A 20,458-nucleotide genomic window follows, 5' to 3' on the forward strand; every position below is an offset into this window, starting at 1 on the left:
TCACCATGTGGAGTAGTTGCCAGTTTAGGTTTTAAGAATTTGATATCAGATCATCATGTATCAGCCCTCAAGATCGGTCACACTCCTTCTCTTAAAGTCCTCCTTCAACTTGGATATAATCTACCGGATCCACTTATCACTTGACAGAAATCGCTCTATTTCATTCTTAAATGGGTCTAAGGGCTGTCGCTCCTTAACTTAAAAAAAAAGTAAAAACCAAAAACATTTTGTCATATCCAACCCCAACCAACGCTTACAGAATCTGCTGGAAAGCACGGTTGATGGGCGAGCGAACGTTGTGGCCCTTGTAGAACTCGATGGTGGCGACGGCGCGCTTGGCAATGCCCTCGGGGGTGAACTCGAATTTCTGCAGGATGAAGCGGTTAGCACAGGGATCAAGAATGGTAAGGGTGACTGGGGAGATGGGAAAAAAACTAACCTCATAAACCTGCTTGTACGGGCCGGAGGCACCGAAGCGGTTGAGACCGAACTGCTCGTGGGAGTAGCGCTCCCAGCCCATGGTGGAACAGGCCTCGACGGACAGAACGGGGATACCGTCGGGGAGGACCTGCAGCCGGTAGGCCTTGTCCTGAGCGTCGAAAACTTCGAAGCAGGGCACGGAGACAACACGGGCCTTGATGCCCTGGGCCTCGAGGGTCTTGACGGCATCAATACAGATGCCGACCTCGGAACCGGTCGAGATGATGGTAACGGCGGCCTCGGGGTTCTCAATGGCAACGTAACCACCCTTGATGGCGGCCTCGATGGAGGAGTTCTGCAGCTGGGGCAGGTTCTGGCGGGTCAGGGCCAGGATGGAGGGGGTGTGCTTGGCAGTCAGAGCCGAGTAGTAGGCAGCGCTGGTCTCGTTGCCGTCAGCCGGACGCCAGACCATGCAGTTAGGCAGAGCACGGAAGTGAGCCAGGGTCTCAATAGGCTGGTGAGTGGGGCCATCCTCACCCAGACCGATGGAGTCGTGGGTGGCGACGTGGATGACACGGACGCGGGACAGGGCCGAGAGACGGACGGCACCGGCAGCGTAGGAGACGAAGTTCAGGAAAGTACCACCGGCGGGGATGACGGTGCCGTAGGCAGCCAGGCCGTTCATGACGGCAGCCATGGCGTGCTCGCGAACACCATAGCGGAGATAGCGGCCGGACCACTCGCCAATGCCGTACTCCGGGGGCTGGAAGTCCACAGCGTTCTTCCAGCGAGTGTTATTGGAGCCAGTCAGATCGGCGGAACCGGACAGCAGCTCGGGAATGACGGAGTGGATCTTCTCCAGGACAGCCTCAGACAGCTTGCGAGAGGCCACGGCGGGGTCGGCCGGGGTGTAGGTGGGGAGGCTCTTCTCCCAGCCCTCGGGCAGCTTGCCAGCAAGACGGCGAGCGAGGTCGGCACCCTCGGCGGGGAAGGCCTGCTGGTACTTCTGGAAGAGGGCGTTCCACTCCTGCTCCTTGGCAGCACCCTCGGCAGCGTGCTTGTTGTAGAGATCGTAGACCTGCTGGGGGACGACAAAGCTCTCCTCGGGGTTGAAGCCGAACAGCTTCTTGACGTGCTGGGCGTCATCGGCCTTGAGGGGGTTGCCGTGGACACCACCGGTACCAGCGAGCTTGGAGCCGAAGCCAATAGTGGTGGTGAGCTTGATGACGGAGGGCTTGTCAGTGACCTGCTGACACTTGCGGATAGCGGCCTCAATGGCGTCAAGGTCGTTGTCACCGTCCTTGACCCACTCAGTGTGCCAGCCGTAGGCCTCGAAACGCTTCATGACATCCTCAGTGAAGGCGCACTTGGTGTCACCGTCTAAAACGCTAGCGTTAGTTTATGGTCGGGCCATCTCTTGCCGGGTGGAAATGGGTCCATCTTACCAATGGAGATGTGGTTGTCGTCATAGATAGCAATCAGGTTGCCGAGCTTCAAGTGACCAGCCATGGAGGCAGCCTCGGAGGCGATACCCTCCATGGCGCAGCCATCACCGAAGAAAGTGTAGGTGTAGTTGTTGAAAAGCTCATAGCCGGGCTTGTTGAAGACACCACCGGAGTGGGCCTGGGCAATGGCCAGACCGACGGCGTTGGAGAAACCCTGGCCGAGGGGACCAGTGGTGACCTCAATGCCGGGGGTGTCGTGAGCCTCGGGGTGACCAGGGGTGATGCTGTCGAGTTGCTGGGGAATAAATTAGCCTAGGGGGTTTCCCGGGAAGTGGTGGCAAGGACTGGGTATGAGCCATGGCGGTTGAGGGGGCGAAAGACTTACACGGAAGTTCTTCAGGTCATCCATAGTGAGGGCATAGCCGAAGAGGTGCAGCAGAGCATACTGTAGCATGCAGCCGTGGCCGTTCCTATTGGGTCATGACGTGTCAGAAAGAGGGGGTGATCTTTGGGCGAGGTACAATGGGCCCCGAGCGGAGTAAGCTGGGGGGGGGAAGAAAAGAGAGCGAGCGCGATTCGGCAAGTTTTCTCAATTGAACGCCAGAAGGGCAAGAGAAGAGCATGCAAAAAGAAGACGTACGAGAGAACAAAGCGATCACGGTTGACCCAGTCGGGGTTCTTGGGGTTGAAGTTCATGAACTTGTTGAACAGAACGTGGGCCACAGGGGCCATGCCCATCGGGGCACCGGGGTGGCCCGAGTTAGCCTTGGAGGTGGCATCGACCTAGGAAGCTAGGTCAGCAGTTGTTCGTAGAATGATTGAGACGATACAATTCGTGCTGGACTGCTGGACTGTGATGCTTATCGGGAGAGACAACCCGTCCAATGGCGGAAGGAGAGGTAGCATGGGAGGCAATGGGCGGGGGAGGGGCAGACGTACCGCGAGAACACGGATGGTGTTAATCGCCAACTGGTCCAGATCAGTGTAACCCATGATGGCGGATATTCTGGGGGGAGAGTTAGCCGGGGGTTCAGAGGAGAGGTCGCAGGGAAGACACTGACAAGCAAAGAGGATGGATGGAGGAGAGAAGAAGGGAGGAGGAGGAGGACGAGGAGGAGGGGGACGTATTTGTTGGTGGGGTATGATGTCTGTGGTGGGGCACGTCCGCTGCAGGCCGGCCACCTTTTGGCTCGTTGGCCCCGGTGGCCCTGTTGGCCCTGTTGGCCCTCTCTTGACCTTCCCAATGGCCCGGAAACAGCTCCAACAGGGCCAATGGGCTCAGAGACAAGACTACATGTGAGAGGCTCCGTGCACTGGCCGTATCGTGGCATTCTCGTCATTTTCCGGGGGCGAGGCTGCTCGAGAGCTATTCGCAAAGACCATTCTCGCTGCCCGAGTCAATCTCAACGAACTTCTTCGGTGCTCCTTGCTGACTCAGCGACGGGCATCTGGAACTTGCGCCGCTTCGTCTCCTTCGATTGTTCTCCTTGATGAAGCTCGATTTAGCTGAGTCCACCAATGATGACGTTCAGAACCCCGTGTCTCATGACCTTCAAGATCCTCATGAGGGCGCTCTATGGCGCTGCTCCCCCTGTTCCCGGAGGACACTGAACCGTAGTGTGTGAACTGTCCCAATGGTTGGCCGACATCCACAGGGTCTACACCGGGAGCCGCCCGGAGGACGTTGCTCCGGCTTGCAGAAATTAGCCGACCCTCGTTGCTCTCATTGAGTATGACCATTACCCGAAATCTGTTGCAGGGCTTTTCTATATAGATGGGCCCGACGAAGAAGCCAAAAAAATCGAGCATGACCCCATGAGGTGGCAGGCTCTCATGGCAGGATTCGTCGGGCTCAGGAACCTCGTCACATCATGCACGGCTTCCCTAATCGGGCCAATCCGATATAAAACCAAAGCTTGGGCGCGTGCAGCATCTGCGATGCCGCCAATGCCGCCCGCCAGTCCCGCCCACCCATTCGCCTCTCTGGATGGACTCCCCACCCAAACAGTCCAGCGTTGTCGCGTTGGGACGATTCGGTGTGCCCGTCTGGGAACAGCGTAGCCGCGGCTGAGTCATCCTATCGAGGCCGCGGAAGGAGCACAGCGCCTTGTTATACTTCTACCACCACCAATCACCATATTATAACTATACTGCAAGTTCTAGTCCCGGGAGCTCCATAGTTCGCATTTCCAGCGTCCATCCACGTGCATCTTCATTTCTCTCATCCTCGTATTTCAATTGAGAACCTCGTGTTTTTTTTCTTTTCCCAGAGGGCGCCGCAGGAGCGTGGAGAGTCGAGATACGATCAGCTCCTGTCCAACACCCGCCAAGCAGTGCGACCCGCCCTCGTCAGCTTTGACTCAGCGGGGATGCAGTGTCGAAGAGCTCGAGTAACGGCGATGCGCATCGTACAAGAGGAATCCATGATGCCCCCGCGATGGTTGAACGAGAGTCGTAGGCCCACGACAAGCCAGGGCAACCCCCCAGGTGCGTCGCACGGGGTCGGATAGTTACTTGAATGCGCGCTGGCAGAAGTGTATCGTATCCCAGCCGGATATCAAATATCCTTGTCTTGTTCTATTCTCAAGAGTCTCAAATAGTAGCAGAAGACCAAAACATCTCGACCCCCAAAGCCCTCAGTGGATCGGCACGCTATACTATAATTTGTCGGGCTTTGGAAGTGCCTGATTGAGACTCAGCCACTATCCTAGCTCCGATCACTGGCTCCGCAATTGCTTTCCTTCACGGAGATATCTCCGTTAATCTGCCTAAATACCCAAATACGTGGTAAAAGTCCACACATAGGTCTGTAGATCAGCGTCAGTACATTCCAGAGGTGTTGAGCTCATGGGATTCTCTCCAATAACCGGAATGAATGAATTCTTTTGGTCTGTCACCCATGGCATCCGGCACCAGCTCGTAATTATGTAGCGGTAGATGAACAGGGCACACCACGTCCCTGGAGTCAGCATGCAGGCCAGGCCCAGGCATGATCCTCTCAGGCGCGCAGCAGCTGTCTCACAAGCAAATACGAGAGACGCGAAGCGTCATCGTCAGATGCTTGGTAGAGAGTAGATGTATATATATATATATACCACTACACATCCCGAAGCGCAACAGTACACGCCAAGAAACTTTCATCTAATAGCTCGGTACTGAATACACATCCTAGAGCCTCAGCATCATGGGCAAAATGAATCAGACGCAGAGTCCTAGCGAGGAATCAGCAACAGATGTGTAAGACCCCCAACCCGACACTCACACCTCGAGCTTCGATTGACATCTACAGACTCATCGTTGGCGCCGGGCCCTCGGGCTTGATGGCCGCATATTGGATGGCCCGTTGTGGCATCCGCGCCCGAGTTATTGACAAGCGCGGAACAAAAGTGTTCACTGGCCAGGCGGACGGCCTGCGGGTTCGGACCTTGGAGCTCTTCGATAGCATCGGCTTCCAGCATCGGGTCCAGCAGGAGGGTCATGTGGCTGTCGAGGCCAATTTCTGGGTCGGTCTATTGCCTCCCATGTCGGGGTCTTGACTGATGAAAGTCACGGCGAGAGAATAGGTTCCTGGGCCGAATGGGAACCTGATTCGACAAGGGCCCCATTGTAGCTCCAAGGTTAACGAGTCGCCGTTCCGCAACATGCTCTTAAATCAAGGCCGCATTGAGCGGTTCCTGCTAGACAGTATGCGACAGCACTCGGATCTCGAGGTGGAGCGAGGCGTGATTGCCGAGTCTCTCGAGTACAACGACGAATTGGAAGGGGATCCCGATGCGTATCCGATTACCGTCAAGCTGCGGACACTCGACGAGGAAGAGGCGAATCCATCGAGCATCTCTCAGAAAGGCGACGGATCAAACCATTTGAACAGCGGGTTCAAGCGGAGCAGCCTTCTGCCGGACGACTGGGATGATTTGATTCGAGAGTCTCGGCGAAAACAGACCAAAACAGAGATCGTCAAGGCCAAATATCTGATCGGCTGCGATGGAGCCCACAGCTGGACGAGGAAACAAGTGAATATCCCGCTGGTAGGATCAAGCACAGACCATATATGGTAAGAAATGTTTGGAATTCCGAGTGAGAGGCTCAAAGCTAATTGACAGTTATACAGGGGGGTGATTGACGTGGTCCCCATCAGCGACTTCCGTAAGTTAGGGTTCTCAAACTGCAGATATCAGTCAGAACTGATAAATTTTACCCACTAGCGGACATGCGCCGTCTGGGAACGGTAACCCATGCATCAGGCACAATCCTCGTCATTCCACGCGAAAGACAGCTCGTCCGCCTCTACGTGCCGGTCCAAGTCGTCGAAGATGCTGCGACCAACAGCCGTCATGACCGGTCCTCGATTACCTTGGCCATGATCAAGAAGCGTGTCCAGGAAATCTTCACGCCGTACAAATTCGATTTCCAAATATGTGACTGGTGGACTGCGTACCAGGTCGGGCAGCGCATCGCGCCGACTTTCACCAAAGGCAATCGGGTGTTCCTCGCTGGCGACGCGGTGCACACACACTCGCCAAAGGTTGGCCTCGGTATGAATATGAGCATGCAGGACGGTTTCAACATTGGCTGGAAAGTTGCCCTGGTTGCAGCTGGAGTGGCGAAACCGTCTATCCTGAGCACCTACGACGCTGAGAGACACCGGCTGGCGGAGATGCTGCTCGATTTTGATCGCCACTGGTCGGGGCTCTTCACCGAGGAGAAGAGCGACAAGACAGAGAGAATGATTAAAGTGGTAGAACTGTTTGAAGATTTCGCTGATGGGCGGAGATCGTTCTATGGTGCCAGTTCGCTGGTCTGGAAGCCCGAGGGCGAGACCGGACCGCAATTTGCCCGTCATTTGGTTCCTGGGGAGCGCTTCCCACCGTTTAAGCTGCGAATGCAGGCTGATGGAAATGTTCGATGGACGACTAGGCTCTTTGAGAGCGATGGGAGAATGAAAATTGTGGTCCTAGCGGGCGACCTCCATAACATCAGGCAGAAGGAACGGCTTCAGCAGTTCCTGAAGTCCTTTCATGGCGAGGAAAAACAGGGAAGAACCTCCATTTTAAAACGCTACATGCCAATTTACGGAGACTTTGACCCGGTCGATATCCTAGCTATTCACAGCGCCCCGTGGGCAGAATCTGAGTTTTTCGATTTTCCGGAGGTCCTGCGACCTTTTGACCCAGTCAGAGGGTGGAATTATGACAAGATCTGGTGTGATGACGACTGCGTCTGGGATAGAGATTGCGACGGCAAGGGGTATGAAAGGTGGGGAGTTGATCGTGTGCAAGGCGCCGTTTTGATTCTTCGACCGGATCAGTATATTGGCTGGGTTGGCCAACTGGAGGACATGGATGAGATGACTCGTTATTTGGACGGCGTTTTGATCCCAAAGAAGAGACCGGAAAAATGAACAAGAGTGACGAATACATAACCCCTAGTATTAGAGAAGAATAGGTAAATCGAGATTGGCCAGGGCTCGAAATCGTTTCTTATCTCGCCCAATAAACATTTAACAAAAAATAACCACAATACAGTACAGGAAAATAGAAGAAGAAACAGAGAAATAGTAGTACACAAATCCGTTACAAGCAAGTTAAATCACCAGTATCGACTCAATCGTTCATGCTTCTGGGCGGGTTTCGGGCACCGTGGGAATATCCTCTTGCACTCCACCCGTCGCATCTGCAACATGGGACGCTGCACCAGCATTCGTCCCCTTATCAAAAGACCCCCGAATAATATTAGGGTCGGCCGGGAACCGGAACTTGGAGCTATTCCACGGCTTGACCTTCATCAGATACATAGTATCGATTTCCTCCAGCGTACGACCCTGGCCCTCGATAACAGCAACGTAGACCAAGCCTGCTGCAAGGAACAAACAGCCCGCAAAGACATACCCGAAACGGAAGTCAATGGCACTGACAATGAACGGGGTGAAAAAGGCCAGCAGGAAGTTCCACAGCCAATTGGATGCGGTGGCCAGGGACATACCGCGCGCACGGTACTGCGAAGGGTACAGCTCGGCAATGATGGTCCACACCATGGGACCCCAGGTACTTGCAAAGCCAAGAATAAAGAGACAAGCAAACACCACCATAGCCACACCGGCAGACTTTGTCCTCTGTGGATCCTCACGGTCGAGGGAGAAATGGCCTACCGAGGCGAAGACCATGAAGCAGACGAACATCCACAGGGCACCAGCGATTAGAGACCGTCGGCGACCGTAGTGCTCGATCAAATAAAGGCCGAGGAAAGTGGTTCCGAAGTTCACGCCGCCCAGAATCATCTGTGTGACGTAGCTATTCTCAATGCCGGCGCCCATGAACACAGTTGTTCCATAGTAGAAGAAGTAGTTGGCACCGGTCAGTTGCTGCAGGGCTTGGAGGGCTACACCGACGGCCACACGTTTAGCCATAGTCGGGGCGCGGAAGAGTTGTTTCCAGGTTACCGCTCCGTTACGAACTTCCTCTTCGTACTTTTGCTTGATCTCGTCGAACTCGATATGGAGGGCGCGGTGATTGCGGGGGACACCGTAGATCTTGGAGAGGGTGTCGATCGCTTTATCCACCTTGCCGTGACGATAATCATAGCGAGGACTTTCTGGGAAACAGGCCATGCCTAAGCAGAGAATGATAGCCCAGATATAGGTTACTCCCATGGGAATGCGCCAAGAGCCAGTATCTGTGCGAGCTTCGGTTCCGAAGTTTATACAGTTGGCGACAAAAATGCCTAGGGTGATGAACAGCTGGTATGTACTATCAAAGAGATTAGAAGATTGTCCCTGACTATATAGTAGATAATGCGAAACATACCTAATCAAAGACCCCCGGATGTGTCGTGGTCCTGATTCTGCTTGGTACATGGGCACCAGCAAGGACAGAGCGCCAACTCCAAGACCCGCAGTCCAACGACCGAGGGCCACTTGGTACCACTTGCCAGTAGGCGATGAAATCTGAACAGTAATACCAGCCATGAGAATGACACACCAAGCGCTGATGGACCATTTTCGTCCGACACGATCGGCAATTGGAGCAGCGACCAGAGCCCCGATCAAAGTACCAATGGACAGCTATAGTCTTTTGATCAGTCTTCAATCTTCCACGCACAGAGAGATCACCACTTACCAGACCAACGATAAGACCTGAGCGTACGTTACTAAAGTGATAAGCTCCATCAGACCCCAGCTCACCAAAGCGCTGGAGGAAGTCTGGCATTTCCAGAAACCCAGAAATCTGGCCGGTATCGTAGCCGAACAGAAAACCACCCATAGAGACGAAGATGCCCATGGTTAAGGAGCGCCATGTTAGAAGAGGGATCGGCGTGTCTACGACATTGCTGGGCCCTTTCTCGTGGTCCCCTGTGGAGACTGACTCCCTGGGCAGCTCGCCATTATCATAGAGGTCCTGGGGTCTTTTGCGGAAGACTTTTTCAAACATGATGCTGAATAGGCCAGAAAGTTGATGAGAACGTATTCAGCTCCTGAAGAAGCATTTGCCAAATCAATCTATAACTCGGATTAAAGTGCGCCAGCAGTCGGACCTTATATACCCCCCCCTCTTCCAGGTCTAGGAAATACTCCAGCAAGGGGAGCGGATCGCATGTGGCTGCTCGCTCATGGTTCTCTGGGGAACCTCGCGTGCTAGGCCGGACACTTGGACCAAACGGGACATGATGACTCGTTGATTTGCAGGCGTTGAGCAATCGCCTGTTACGGACGGCGGCCATCTCCGTGAAAGTGCGAGAATCTGGGGAAGTGGGGACATGTATCAACCAGTCTCCATCCAGAAGTACACAGCAATGACCCATCCGCGGTTCTCCGGGCATGCCGACCAACTTTTGCAAGAACCCAGACCACATGGGCCAAGAGTTACGCGGTGGCGAGAAAAGTACCAGGAGCGTATTGACTCGTGACTAAGGGGCTTGGGAGTGGCGATTCAAGGAGAAACCGGCTCTGTGTCGTTGAGGATGAGATTGGTGGCAGCCGTGAAAGCTTGGGCATTGCCTCCGATTAACCGCCGGCGCGTCGGCCGGAATACCGCGAGCTCCACATTTCTTGTGCATATTCTCAATCGCTGCGGCATGGAAATTTACATTGGCTTCCATCGGTGCATGACGGGACGTCAAGAGCGGGCGGGTGGGGTAATTAGGGCTTTTGATTCATGATCTTCAATCGTCGGCGCCGGGCTGTTTCGGCAGACCGAGATGCCCGGCATGGACCGGATCGAGTGCAGCTGCTGTGCCGCACTGGCCCGGTAAAACGTTGAGTGGCTATGCAAATCAGATTTCCGAAATCTGAAATTAACCATTCCTCGTACAGCCGGCACAACTTCGTAACACTGCTCTCTAATTTCACAAATTGCATTTGCGAAGTTATGGATGTTAAGCCCTTCTGTAGGTCCGTTTTAAAGAGACAATGGAAAGTAGAACTCGGAATGACAAGAAGATGTATTTAAATGAAAGATCATTCATGTACAAAATATACACGTTTCAAAAAAAATAAATAAGTGAAAGTTATATATCCAAGCACACATATAGAGGCCCCAATAACAATGGAATCAAGTAAAAGATAAATAATCGAAACGCCTCCAAGGTATCATCATATCACAGGTCATCGAAGAGAGTAAAAGCCTTCCCAAAGAAAAAGAAGAAAATAACCAACACCTAAAAAATGACAAGACAAGTAAATCGATTGAGATTGCCTAGACGGCCAGCCGTCGGTCCCAGCCACTGGACAGGGAAAATTCATCAAAATCCTCTTCGGCTGGCATGGCAAGGCCATGGAAAGGATCAATCAGGCCGATGTCATCCGGACGGACAGAGGCTTCTGCCAGAGAGGTGAAATTGTCCTCGGCACTGCCCATGCTCTCGCCAGAATAACTCAGCACACTCTGTGCAACATGATCCTGGTTTGAGACAAAGTCCCCACTACTCGCAGACCAAGCCTCGGGAGACAGATCATGCACGTCGGTGGTTGGGACCAACGGAGTTGTGAATGCGCCATCATTGGATTTTTGGGTGTATTCGGCTGTGATCGAGGCGAAGGGACCAGGATCTTCGCCACATTCCTTTCCACCGTATATGCCAGTGAAGATATTCGAATAACCTCGGTCCATGTCACTCAGAACGTACTCCCAGTCGGCCATAGTGATGGCTCCAGCGGGAGCATCCGATGGAGTGGAGCAGGATAGTGCACGAGAGTGGCCATACCCTGTGGATGAAGACAACAATCGTGGGTCTGAGCCTAGCTCTAGAGATGATTGCACTCTATCAAGACGATAGGGAGTGGCGGAGATTTGTTCCGATTGAGATGGAGGAAGGCTCGTCCAGCTTGGGGACCGGAGAGATTGGGAATCAATGGGAGGGGCGGCGCCAGAGATCGTATTTCGACGAGAGGGTGAAGCCTGTTTGGAGGATGGAGCCCGACTCACACTGTTGGCAATGCGGGACTTGAGAGATTGCAATTGTCGTTTGGGGGATCTTGACGGTTTGTGGGTCGGTGCCATCATCTCCTGCGTCTGTTGGTCAGAGGACAAGGATCCTTGTTTTCCTATGTCCAGAGGAACCAAGGTGTTGGCAAGAGCACCAAACTCGGCTGCAGCTGTAGACGACACTGGCAGAAGCTGCTCTAGAACAGTACCAAGCAGCTTCTGGCTCTCCTTGGCCAACTTGCTTTCACGTTTCAGGCCTATGATCTGCCATAAAATTCCAAGACCGGAGAAAAACACGAGCTCTTTGCGATTGATGCTGAAGGAGAGACAGAGCCGCCGCTCATCCAACAATTCAAGGATTTGAATGATATGCTTTGAAGAGTCAGAGAGTGCGAGAATCGACGGAGAGCGAAGATGTTCGTCGGCGAAACAGACGGCCGGACGATGAATCAGAGATCGAATGAAGTAGTACACAAGTGAGAGAAGCGGTGAACGGCTACTTGTAACGTTGGTGCTAGGCTTGTCCTGGGAGAATTCAAGGCGAAGATGAGGCGGCAGTGTTTGGAGCCACTCATCCAACTGACCCGCGACTGAACGCAACTTGGACATGTAGATTTCATATCCCGCCTTGGAGGGATACAAGTCCTCGAGGACCTTATTTAAAATTCTGGAAGCACCAAACAACGCAAGGGCGCTCGAGATGCGAGTGGTTTCGCCAGGCAGAGTAGGCAAGAACCCTGTCTCCGTGACGTTCTCATCATCCACATCAACTGGGTACTCGGTTTCAATATCACTCTCGCGGAGGAGTATAGGCATGCCGGTCAGAGCAGCACAGAAACTAGATCCCAGTTTAGTTGGCAACTGAATCAAGTATAGATTGATGAGCGGACATTTTCTTACCGATCCATTACATATTGGCACCAAAAAACCTTCTTTCGTGTCTCGCCCTCCAACGGATTGAAAGTCGCGCTATCCTGACTTTGGTGGAGCCCCAATTGCTGGCAAATGTCCACTGCAAGAGCACGGTAGCGCAGAAGGCAGCGATAATCACCCTTCGTCATGCAATAAATTTGAGCCAGAATGAAACACTGCAAGCTTCCAATGGTAGTTTCATTGGAATAGAGGCCTAGAGATGTAGCCCAGTTCTCTTCGAAGAAAGCGGGGTCCTGGTTTGTTCTCGACTGGGATGATTGATTAGTATTCTTTTCATCTCATAACAATCGCACGAGGCTTACACTAGATGATAACGCCGCGATGCCAAAAATTAGATTCAACTGGGTCAGGACATGAGCGTCTTGTTTTAGCGATTCGGCATTGCTCAAGTACTGTTCGTATGCTTTGAGAATGGTTGGGCGGTGGACGATCGGGTAGAGCGGTGCCCACTCCTGGAAGAAGATATTGATCAGTTGATCCGACACCAGACGCGGGGGCGTCTTGATAGCCTGGTTTGGAGAACCCCGAGACACCGACGGGGAGAGTTTGGTAAGCGTCTTGATCGAGATCTTGGAAGTCGACTTTCCCTGGCTGACAAGCTTTTCATTGAAGACATCTAGAAACTGTTAGCAGTCCATTTCGCCTGGGTAACTCAGGACAGACACGGGCTCTCCACATACCAGCAAAGCCTTGTGTGCTTGAGAAGCTCGCATAGGGGTTCTCGGAAGACCTTTGGGATACGGGTTGCGTAGGAACTCGCACCACATGAATCACGCCCTCACCTGCGTCTGACCCAGGCGATTTACTCGTAGCAGCTGTCGAGGGAGATCGCACTGATGCCGCCCGTTGCGATGGCGGCGAGAACGAATGTATCCGGGACAAAACGTCAATCTTTTCGTCCTTCTCGTCCAGCAGGTTCTTCAAATCTTTGACTTCCGTCTCCAGGGCCCGCACTCGCTCCTCCAGAGACTCCGTATAGCCGCGAGGAAAGGCCCTCCGGCTCAATTTATCGCTGGTGCGGCACTCGAAGCCGACGTTGGCGCATTGAGTACAGCACGGTCGGACACCATCGCAACGAATCTTTTTGCTTCTGCATCGGTCGCAGGCCTGGGCAATCCGACTCTGTGTTCCAGTACCGCCAACCTTGATCACTTTCATTGGCAAGATACCGGGCATTTTGGCGGGATAAGCGGGCACACCGTCCGCACCGGTTGAGTGGGAAGAATGTTGGCCGTATATGGCTTTGCGGTGTCGGAGGGGCGGTGGCCGATTGGAAAACTCTGCTGGATGTGAAAGAATATGGTCACTGTTCCTGCAACCCTAATCGTCAATTCGAGAAGTCGAGTCGTGAACAGCGTTGCAAGAGCGAGAAGAGGGGGAAGACAGGAACGACTAGGGGATCACCAATGTCTGCTGACTCAGGCGGTTTTCGGAGTGGAGACCGGTGACCACCACATCCACCAATGAAAATTGGCGGATTCGGCTCCTGGCACGTATCGTGCTGTAATCGGTATGTTTGGTCTTATGGCTGCAAAGGTTAAATTATGTCCTCGGTTTCAACTCCGACTTCTGAATGTTCAACCCTTCTGCTCGCGGTCGCTGCTGCTCCATTTTTTCTGAGAAAGAGGGGGGATTTTTTTGAAGGACACCGTTCTCGTCTTCCCCCGCGGTATCCGGTGGCTTCCTGAGGCTCCAGCACTGGGTCCGGCCTTCCCCCAGATTTTGGGCGATACGGCACTCAAGGACCGGCCGATCCTCCCGAGGTCCCCGGACTCCACATTTCCGTTAGTCTTGGCTGTATCGGCACACTTGATTACTTGTATGTACAATTATCCTGTGGCCAGTGGGCATTTACGAATATCCATACGTCGCATATGAACTATGATTCGCATATATACTGAATAAACTCTTGGCCTTCCCTTTCTGGTCTAGCACTCGCCCCTCGCCGCTTTTTGATCACTGAGTATAATTGAGCACGCCCCTGATCAACCTGATCAAGTCACTGAACAGAAGTGGCCAGCTACATGATATCCAGCGGGGTATTAAAGACTATATGAGCTCCTTCGAAGCTTCAGCGGATCCAGTATTTGAAGTGGATAACTGCCGTGATGTTCTATGTTGGATTAAGCCCACAGCCTCCCAACATCACGAACACAACAGCCGTGGGCGTATAGCCGAAAATAACTCACAGTACCTATAATTCTTTTCAACCACTCCGCACTAAGTTCTAACCGCTTATCAATAGTCAATATATCTGTTAAGAGCCTTGTGAGAGAGTGTGTGTCGCTCACTTTGACTCATCCTAAGATATGACTTTAACGAATATATACTATCAGTGTCTCGACTTGTTTCACTACTATATAGTTGCGATCTATTTTTGGACTACCTTTACTGTATGCCCTGTGTTGTATCCCAGTGGCGGATCAGAAATCTGCATAGCTATTCATAATTCTCTGCCAAACGAGATTAATTCTAAGTATAGTAATCGCTAGGGATGATCTATAAAAGGGTCCGAAGCCACAGCGAAAGAGTTCCTATAGACCACCTCATCCTCTCTCCTCGAGTGAGAATACGATCAAGAAGTCAACTTACATCATTCGACACTTCCTATTTCCCTAAAAAAGGTACTCAATATGGTCCTCAAACTCTTTTATCACAAATCCGGCAAGGTATACCGTGGTGGTGAGGAGTCCGAAGCACAGCGCTCTATCGGCGAAGTGAGGAACGAGGGATCATTGATGCTCTTTTCAAATATGAACAACAGAGGCTATCAAGCCAATACCTGCGAGATCCTGCCATCAACAAATCCCACTCAAATCCACTTAACCTACACATCTCCCGATGGCTCACAAAAGACGATTACCATGCGAAATCGCATGTTCGTTTTTGACCGGAAGACTTATCAGTGGGGATCTACGGTAGTGGACGGAATTTTGGATTTGAAAGACATGGCCAGGTTAGGGGACGGTCCAATCGCTGCATTCAAGCCATGGGGAGCAAACGGTTGTGAGCTTTTGAACGTGCATGTCAATAATGCCGAGTTTGAAGTCGTGGCCATGATGACTGCGTTTGTCTTGAGTAAGCAATTAGGAACCAGGCCCATGGGAAGAGTCCGTAACACCTCACCACCGAGGCCAGGGGCGTAAGATTGACCATGAGCAAGGAAAAGGGAATGAAGGCACTATCTATCGCAGTTAGAGCAAGATCAGAATGCATGAAAGAGCTTGGCAACCCTTCTGAGGGATCAATGAAATATCTCATCAGGTGTTCACACTATTTCTCGATCTCGATACCTTCCGTATATTCTAGAGAGCCGATTTTGTCCTCTTGTAATTTAGATGACACTGATATGATCATCGAGTCTGCGCCTGTGCTGACAACTACTCGCTGAGCCTGAGGCTGAGCGCCCTCACAAAAGCGGCGGCGGCCAGGATAGAAAAGCCCCGCTAAATAGTGGTCTATCAAGGTGCATGTGGTTCATGCTGGCCTGACCCCGTTGGTGCTGTTGACTTTCATGTGCCGACTGCCCCTGCCTATGATATCCAGAACGATGCCAGACCAGATGCCGAGGATCTATCGCACGTGTTTTCGAATGAGACGTCTTCTGCGAACACTCTGATCACCCGTATTCCCTTGACCTGTGGAAGACATGCTTGGATCGTATTGCTAAGGGATTCCCTGGGATCGGGAGTTTCGGATGTGATGACGATACAGTCATCGCCGGTTCCGAGGTTCTCCCCGGTCCCACCCCGGCTCGCCTTTGTGTTGGACTTTTTCTGTTCACGACTGTGCCCCGGGTCAGACTGGTTTGAACGCCACTCGTTGGACCCGGGAACCACCAGCCTGGAATTCTCCGCAATGATTACCCTTGGTTGGCCCCATCGGACGCGACTCAAACATACGAACCAGGGTTGAATCATAGCCTCCGCCTCGGGGGGCTCAAAAAAGGGGGGCATGTTTTCTGGAGAGGAACGGGGGAGAAGGAACCCTGCCCTCTCAGGGTCCAACAGCGTCTCGTGCAAGGATGATCACCCCACGCGCCTTGGAATCCCGCATTTCCACTCCGATACTCGGAGGAAAATAGCTAAACTTACGACTCAACCGACCGGGTGGACGGATACACAGACATCTTAGCTTTCTATCAACTTCAAAAGGTGAGCACAGGGAAACAGAAAGGGGAGCTCCACTTCCTCGCAGATTGTTTCGTACAGAGATCATCTGATATTCCAGCCCATTTTTGAAACTCTCTTATTTATATTTGACACCCGCGCCTCTGTCGTGGGAGGCCTACATTTGACGATTCGTCATAGATCGCGGTCGGGCACGTAGATCCAGCCGACCTCCCCCGAGTTGATACCGACGGAAATTGATGCCGAACAGAGCTCTCGCCCTGCAAGTGGCGACGCAGCTCCGCCCGTTCACGCCAAAGAGGAGATCGAAACGCGGGGATAAGACCCCCAGACCCGGGGGCCCAACCTCTGCCCGCCGATGAGCGTGAGTCGTAAGATCGCCGAGCGCGATGGGGCGTTCATCAGACCACACAATTCTTGCTGCTCGGATCCAGAGGGGAGGGACCCATATTTCGACGGATTCTCCACCGCGAGTTTTGGCCGAGAATCGACCTTCCGTCATGAACACATCTGGGGCAGGCGACGGATCCGGCCAGCGTCAGGCGAGCTGCACAGCCGATCGACTCCCAAACTCTGCACATCTCTGCTCCAAACCCTTCATCCACCCCTAGAAATGGAGTCAGGGTCGACGTCATGATTCGTGCGCTCCGTCTATGATTGGGCCGTTCCACCCCCTACAGGGCCCCCCCGGACGCCGATGCTATCGGTCAATAGTGTTGCTTCTCCGCATCGACCGACGCAACCCATGGCTCTTTTGGGAGGAGAGGGGGAGTTTCTGGCTGGAGAGGGTCACCCTGAGGGGCTCTCCAGGTTTGGCATCATCTTACATTCTGTAAGATACATTCTGTAAAAGTGTATATTGTGTATATTGTCAACAACTCTATTGTTTTCCGGCTATCATGGTTTCCATCACTGCGTCACGAAAAGTCCTCCGCCACCTCCTCCTCCTCCTCCTCCTCGTGGGATTGCTGTGCAAGATAGGCTGAGACCGTTTTGGATTCTAATAAGTGATCGCGCTGTAAAAGTCAATTAGTGATGTTTCTATAGACTAAAGAAACACCCGAGATATCAAGCAACACCGGCTGCGAGGGAAGCACTTCATCACGTCACGTACCTGCTCCGTGAGCCCTCCAATCGCCTTCTGTAGCAACTCGCTCTCAAGCTCCCGCAACCGAGAAATCAAATTAAAGATCTCAGGCCGACATACTGTCTCATGAAGCTCCTGAATCACATATGGATCTGACAATACCCCCTCGATCTCGTGGAGAAGAGCGAGCTGGGCTTCCAGGCGTTGAGATACCAGCACCACAGCCCGGAGCTGGAAGATATCCCACAATGGATCTGCAGCAAGCAACTCCTGGAGTCGGTGGGGCGATTGGATCTTTTCGCCCTTCCAGATGGCTTCCAGCTCTCTGGCTCCATCTACTGTTTCGGTCACACCCATATGCAGTCCATCTTCCTCATTGACGCTCGCCCACCAAGCGAGGGGACTCTCCCAGGTGACGCGTAATGATTTCGGCAAGGCCTCCATACTTTGGTTCGTCTCGTTATTGACAGTCGATAGTCTAATTCCTGGCGTAGTTCGGCAGAACATATTTTTGGCGACCCCAAGAGGATCGTCATCCGGGAGGGACATGTCCAAGACCGCCTGGTTTGTCTCAGTTCGGTCGCTCTCCAGGAATCCGTAGGAGAAAATCATCTCAGACGCAGACTTCTCATCCCCATACCTATTATAGTGTTAGTTAGCCATGGCGATAGTGTGCATTCGAACTCGAAAACGCATCCTGCTCCCGGCTCCAGGCAAGAGCACTCACGAGATAGTCACTTCTTCCCCAAGCTGCAAATTCTGACCCCAGCGCAACTGGAGAACTACATTACCTTGCGCGTCTGTATCATATAGAGCCTTTGCATCCGACCCAGCCCCATGATTGGCCATGTCGATACAGGGGACCATCGCGAGACCTCTGCCTGGCACGTCTAACATACGCGACCGATACGCAGCATCGATGTACTTCCAATCATCCATTGACAACATCTCTGTCCCCTCCGCCCACCAGCATTGCTGGCACCAAGCAACTCCTTCGGTCGACTGGCGGAGATGCTCAAATTCTCTCTCGAGCGAGCCTGTTTTTGCTTCCACCGCCGCAGCTAACGAGGTACCTCTGAGAAGCTGCAGCTCCTCCGCAGAGAAGGAGGTGGGCAGCGGAATTGATGGAGGCAGAAATTTGATGTACTCCGTCCAGGGGTTTGAGATTCCGATATACTTGGGTGTGTCCGGGCAGGAATGTGTCAATTGCACCAGCAGAAAGATCATAATCGCGCCCCTCGTCGTCTAACGCCAATCAGTGATTTCATCAAGGGAATGCACAGAGCGGGGCCATACTCTGCCAAAGTCGCCAACTGCTTCCAATACATCGTGTAAGTGCCGGTCGGACTTGGAATGATCGTGCACGGTATCCAATGACAATACTAGGTCCGAGGGGACTCGGAGGAGAACCTCAGGCGATGTATCGCTCTCCTTGCTGGTTTTCACGTCGGTTGCTACAATCGAGTTTCCTTTGTCTGTTTCTTTGCCGGGCGAGCCAATTCCCTGAACGGCCACTCCGTTTGTCGTGACACCATTGAGCCGCAGCCAGGCTGGAAGGGAGCCCAGCGGGAGATATTCTCGCCTCATTGGGCTGATATTGGGTCAAGGCGATCAAAGCAGAGACTGAGATAAGCTGGACTGCCTAGATGAGAGAAAATGATATTTTTAATTCGATGTTTCTCTGTGTTACCAGGATGTCGAAGTGTAGACGCTGTGCATGGCGGGAACCTACGTCGCCGCACTTGGATCAGAATACGGCGCAGTCTTGGTAGCCTCGGATATAAGGCAACGACTCATCCCAACTCACAAAACCCGGTCAATCAAACCAGGGGATTGAAGTCGATCCAAAAGATGAAGACACAAACATTTGATAGAAATAAAGTTCTGACTATTTCGTTTAGATTGAATTCGATCATCTCTTCGAAGAGGAGCTGCTTCATTTGCCTTCTTATCGAATGCAAAACAATCTTCACATCAGAACGTGGATGGTTTTGACAATTGGATATATCTCGAAGATTTCTCAAAATTGAGCACGAGTTCTTTTTCAAAGAGCACTATACTTTTCACCCTCTCAAGCTTGTTGTACATTAAGGACTTGAAGGCGTTATAAATAATGCAAGTAGACGGTAGAAGTACTTACGAACCTATCTCAGCATCATTCTGTCCTCATTTACAAAGTCAATTTTAGAAATGGCAAGAAATCTATCTCATTTATGATTGCTATCTCTCGGTCGACGATATGAGGAGGGAAAGCGCTTATTACGAAATCGTTCGTGCTCCAACACACGACCATAAATGACCCCTTCAATATCAATTAGTGTATTTAGATGTCGAAGATCTAATGCAGTTTTTACGAGAAAAGTCTCACAATCTAGTAGATTATACTTTGAAAATAATAATGAGATTGGGAAAAGCGCGAGGCATGCACAGTGAACAAGTTGGATGATTCATAAATGGTGGAATTAACAATCAAGAAATTTCCTTGCATGTGTAAAAGACGTCTTTGTATGTTTCGAAGTGTGTTTCGTAGTATTTTTTGCTGATTTCCCATGGGATTTGCGCCGAGTCGTTCATTTTGTAGTTTCGTGTTCTTTTTTTCCACATCCTGATATATCTGCGTACAGCCAAGTAGGTCATCATTATTATTAGTTGCCGATTCCATGTACCATATGGAGGCTTGATAGATATTTGGTGACCCTGAGTTTTAGGTTTGCAGATGGTCTTTCCACGAGAATCCTTGAGCTTCAGGATGCATCCCAATGGACCAGATGCCACCCAATGTAGCTCCTCGCCTTCGATTTCGAGAGTAAAGCTGAAACGCTGCCAGGTAGTTGTATCGGGCTCTTTGTACTTGAGGATTTGCCTGGACTCATTATGTTTCATCTTCTCGGGTATAGGGATGTTGATCGGCTGCTTGGACCCGGGAAGATCTGTTTGCGTTTGTGTGAACCCAGGGAAACTGATGATTATGGTACTATTTGATGAGGCTGGATGGCCAGCCGGGTCTACTGATTTTCGCTTAGC

The 20,458-nt window shown here is 52.1% G+C and overlaps 7 protein-coding genes across 7 annotated transcripts; 2 read left to right on the forward strand and 5 right to left on the reverse strand.

Annotated features, from left to right (window-relative positions):
- Positions 1 to 253: 253 nt before the first annotated feature.
- Positions 254 to 2,858, reverse strand: tktA (transketolase tktA; the record flags this gene model as incomplete). Its single annotated transcript, XM_057077413.1, has 5 exons — positions 254 to 1,800; positions 1,866 to 2,160; positions 2,251 to 2,335; positions 2,506 to 2,648; positions 2,805 to 2,858. The coding sequence occupies 5 exons, from the start codon at positions 2,856 to 2,858 to the stop codon at positions 254 to 256; spliced, it is 2,124 nt and encodes a 707-aa protein (XP_056932993.1).
- A 2,191-nt stretch (positions 2,859 to 5,049) lies between these two features.
- N7462_005696 (putative phenol 2-monooxygenase) lies at positions 5,050 to 7,266 on the forward strand (the record flags this gene model as incomplete). The annotated part of the gene is made up of 5 exons (XM_057077414.1): positions 5,050 to 5,102; positions 5,155 to 5,368; positions 5,429 to 5,919; positions 5,977 to 6,011; positions 6,071 to 7,266. The coding sequence occupies 5 exons, from the start codon at positions 5,050 to 5,052 to the stop codon at positions 7,264 to 7,266; spliced, it is 1,989 nt and encodes a 662-aa protein (XP_056932994.1).
- A 210-nt stretch (positions 7,267 to 7,476) lies between these two features.
- N7462_005697 (sugar porter family MFS transporter) lies at positions 7,477 to 9,292 on the reverse strand (the record flags this gene model as incomplete). Its single annotated transcript, XM_057077415.1, has 3 exons — positions 7,477 to 8,611; positions 8,669 to 8,925; positions 8,981 to 9,292. 3 exons carry the CDS (start codon positions 9,290 to 9,292, stop codon positions 7,477 to 7,479), a joined length of 1,704 nt encoding a protein of 567 aa, XP_056932995.1.
- Positions 9,293 to 10,555: 1,263 nt separating this feature from the next.
- On the reverse strand, positions 10,556 to 13,393 carry facB (C6 transcription factor FacB/Cat8; the record flags this gene model as incomplete). Its single annotated transcript, XM_057077416.1, has 4 exons — positions 10,556 to 12,122; positions 12,185 to 12,465; positions 12,520 to 12,833; positions 12,898 to 13,393. 4 exons carry the CDS (start codon positions 13,391 to 13,393, stop codon positions 10,556 to 10,558), a joined length of 2,658 nt encoding a protein of 885 aa, XP_056932996.1.
- Positions 13,394 to 14,850: 1,457 nt separating this feature from the next.
- On the forward strand, positions 14,851 to 15,363 carry N7462_005699 (uncharacterized protein; the record flags this gene model as incomplete). The annotated part of the gene is made up of 1 exon (XM_057077417.1): positions 14,851 to 15,363. One exon carries the CDS (start codon positions 14,851 to 14,853, stop codon positions 15,361 to 15,363), a length of 513 nt encoding a protein of 170 aa, XP_056932997.1.
- Positions 15,364 to 15,750: 387 nt separating this feature from the next.
- On the reverse strand, positions 15,751 to 16,173 carry N7462_005700 (uncharacterized protein; the record flags this gene model as incomplete). Its single annotated transcript, XM_057077418.1, has 1 exon — positions 15,751 to 16,173. The coding sequence occupies one exon, from the start codon at positions 16,171 to 16,173 to the stop codon at positions 15,751 to 15,753; it is 423 nt and encodes a 140-aa protein (XP_056932998.1).
- Positions 16,174 to 17,264: 1,091 nt separating this feature from the next.
- Positions 17,265 to 19,021, reverse strand: N7462_005701 (SET domain-containing protein; the record flags this gene model as incomplete). The annotated part of the gene is made up of 4 exons (XM_057077419.1): positions 17,265 to 17,363; positions 17,462 to 18,074; positions 18,162 to 18,679; positions 18,731 to 19,021. The coding sequence occupies 4 exons, from the start codon at positions 19,019 to 19,021 to the stop codon at positions 17,265 to 17,267; spliced, it is 1,521 nt and encodes a 506-aa protein (XP_056932999.1).
- Positions 19,022 to 20,458: the final 1,437 nt, after the last annotated feature.

Source organism: Penicillium macrosclerotiorum (assembly GCF_028827735.1).
Source record: "Penicillium macrosclerotiorum strain IBT 26536 chromosome Unknown utg000006l_segment0_segment0, whole genome shotgun sequence".
In the NCBI taxonomy this organism is placed as follows: domain Eukaryota; kingdom Fungi; phylum Ascomycota; class Eurotiomycetes; order Eurotiales; family Aspergillaceae; genus Penicillium; species Penicillium macrosclerotiorum.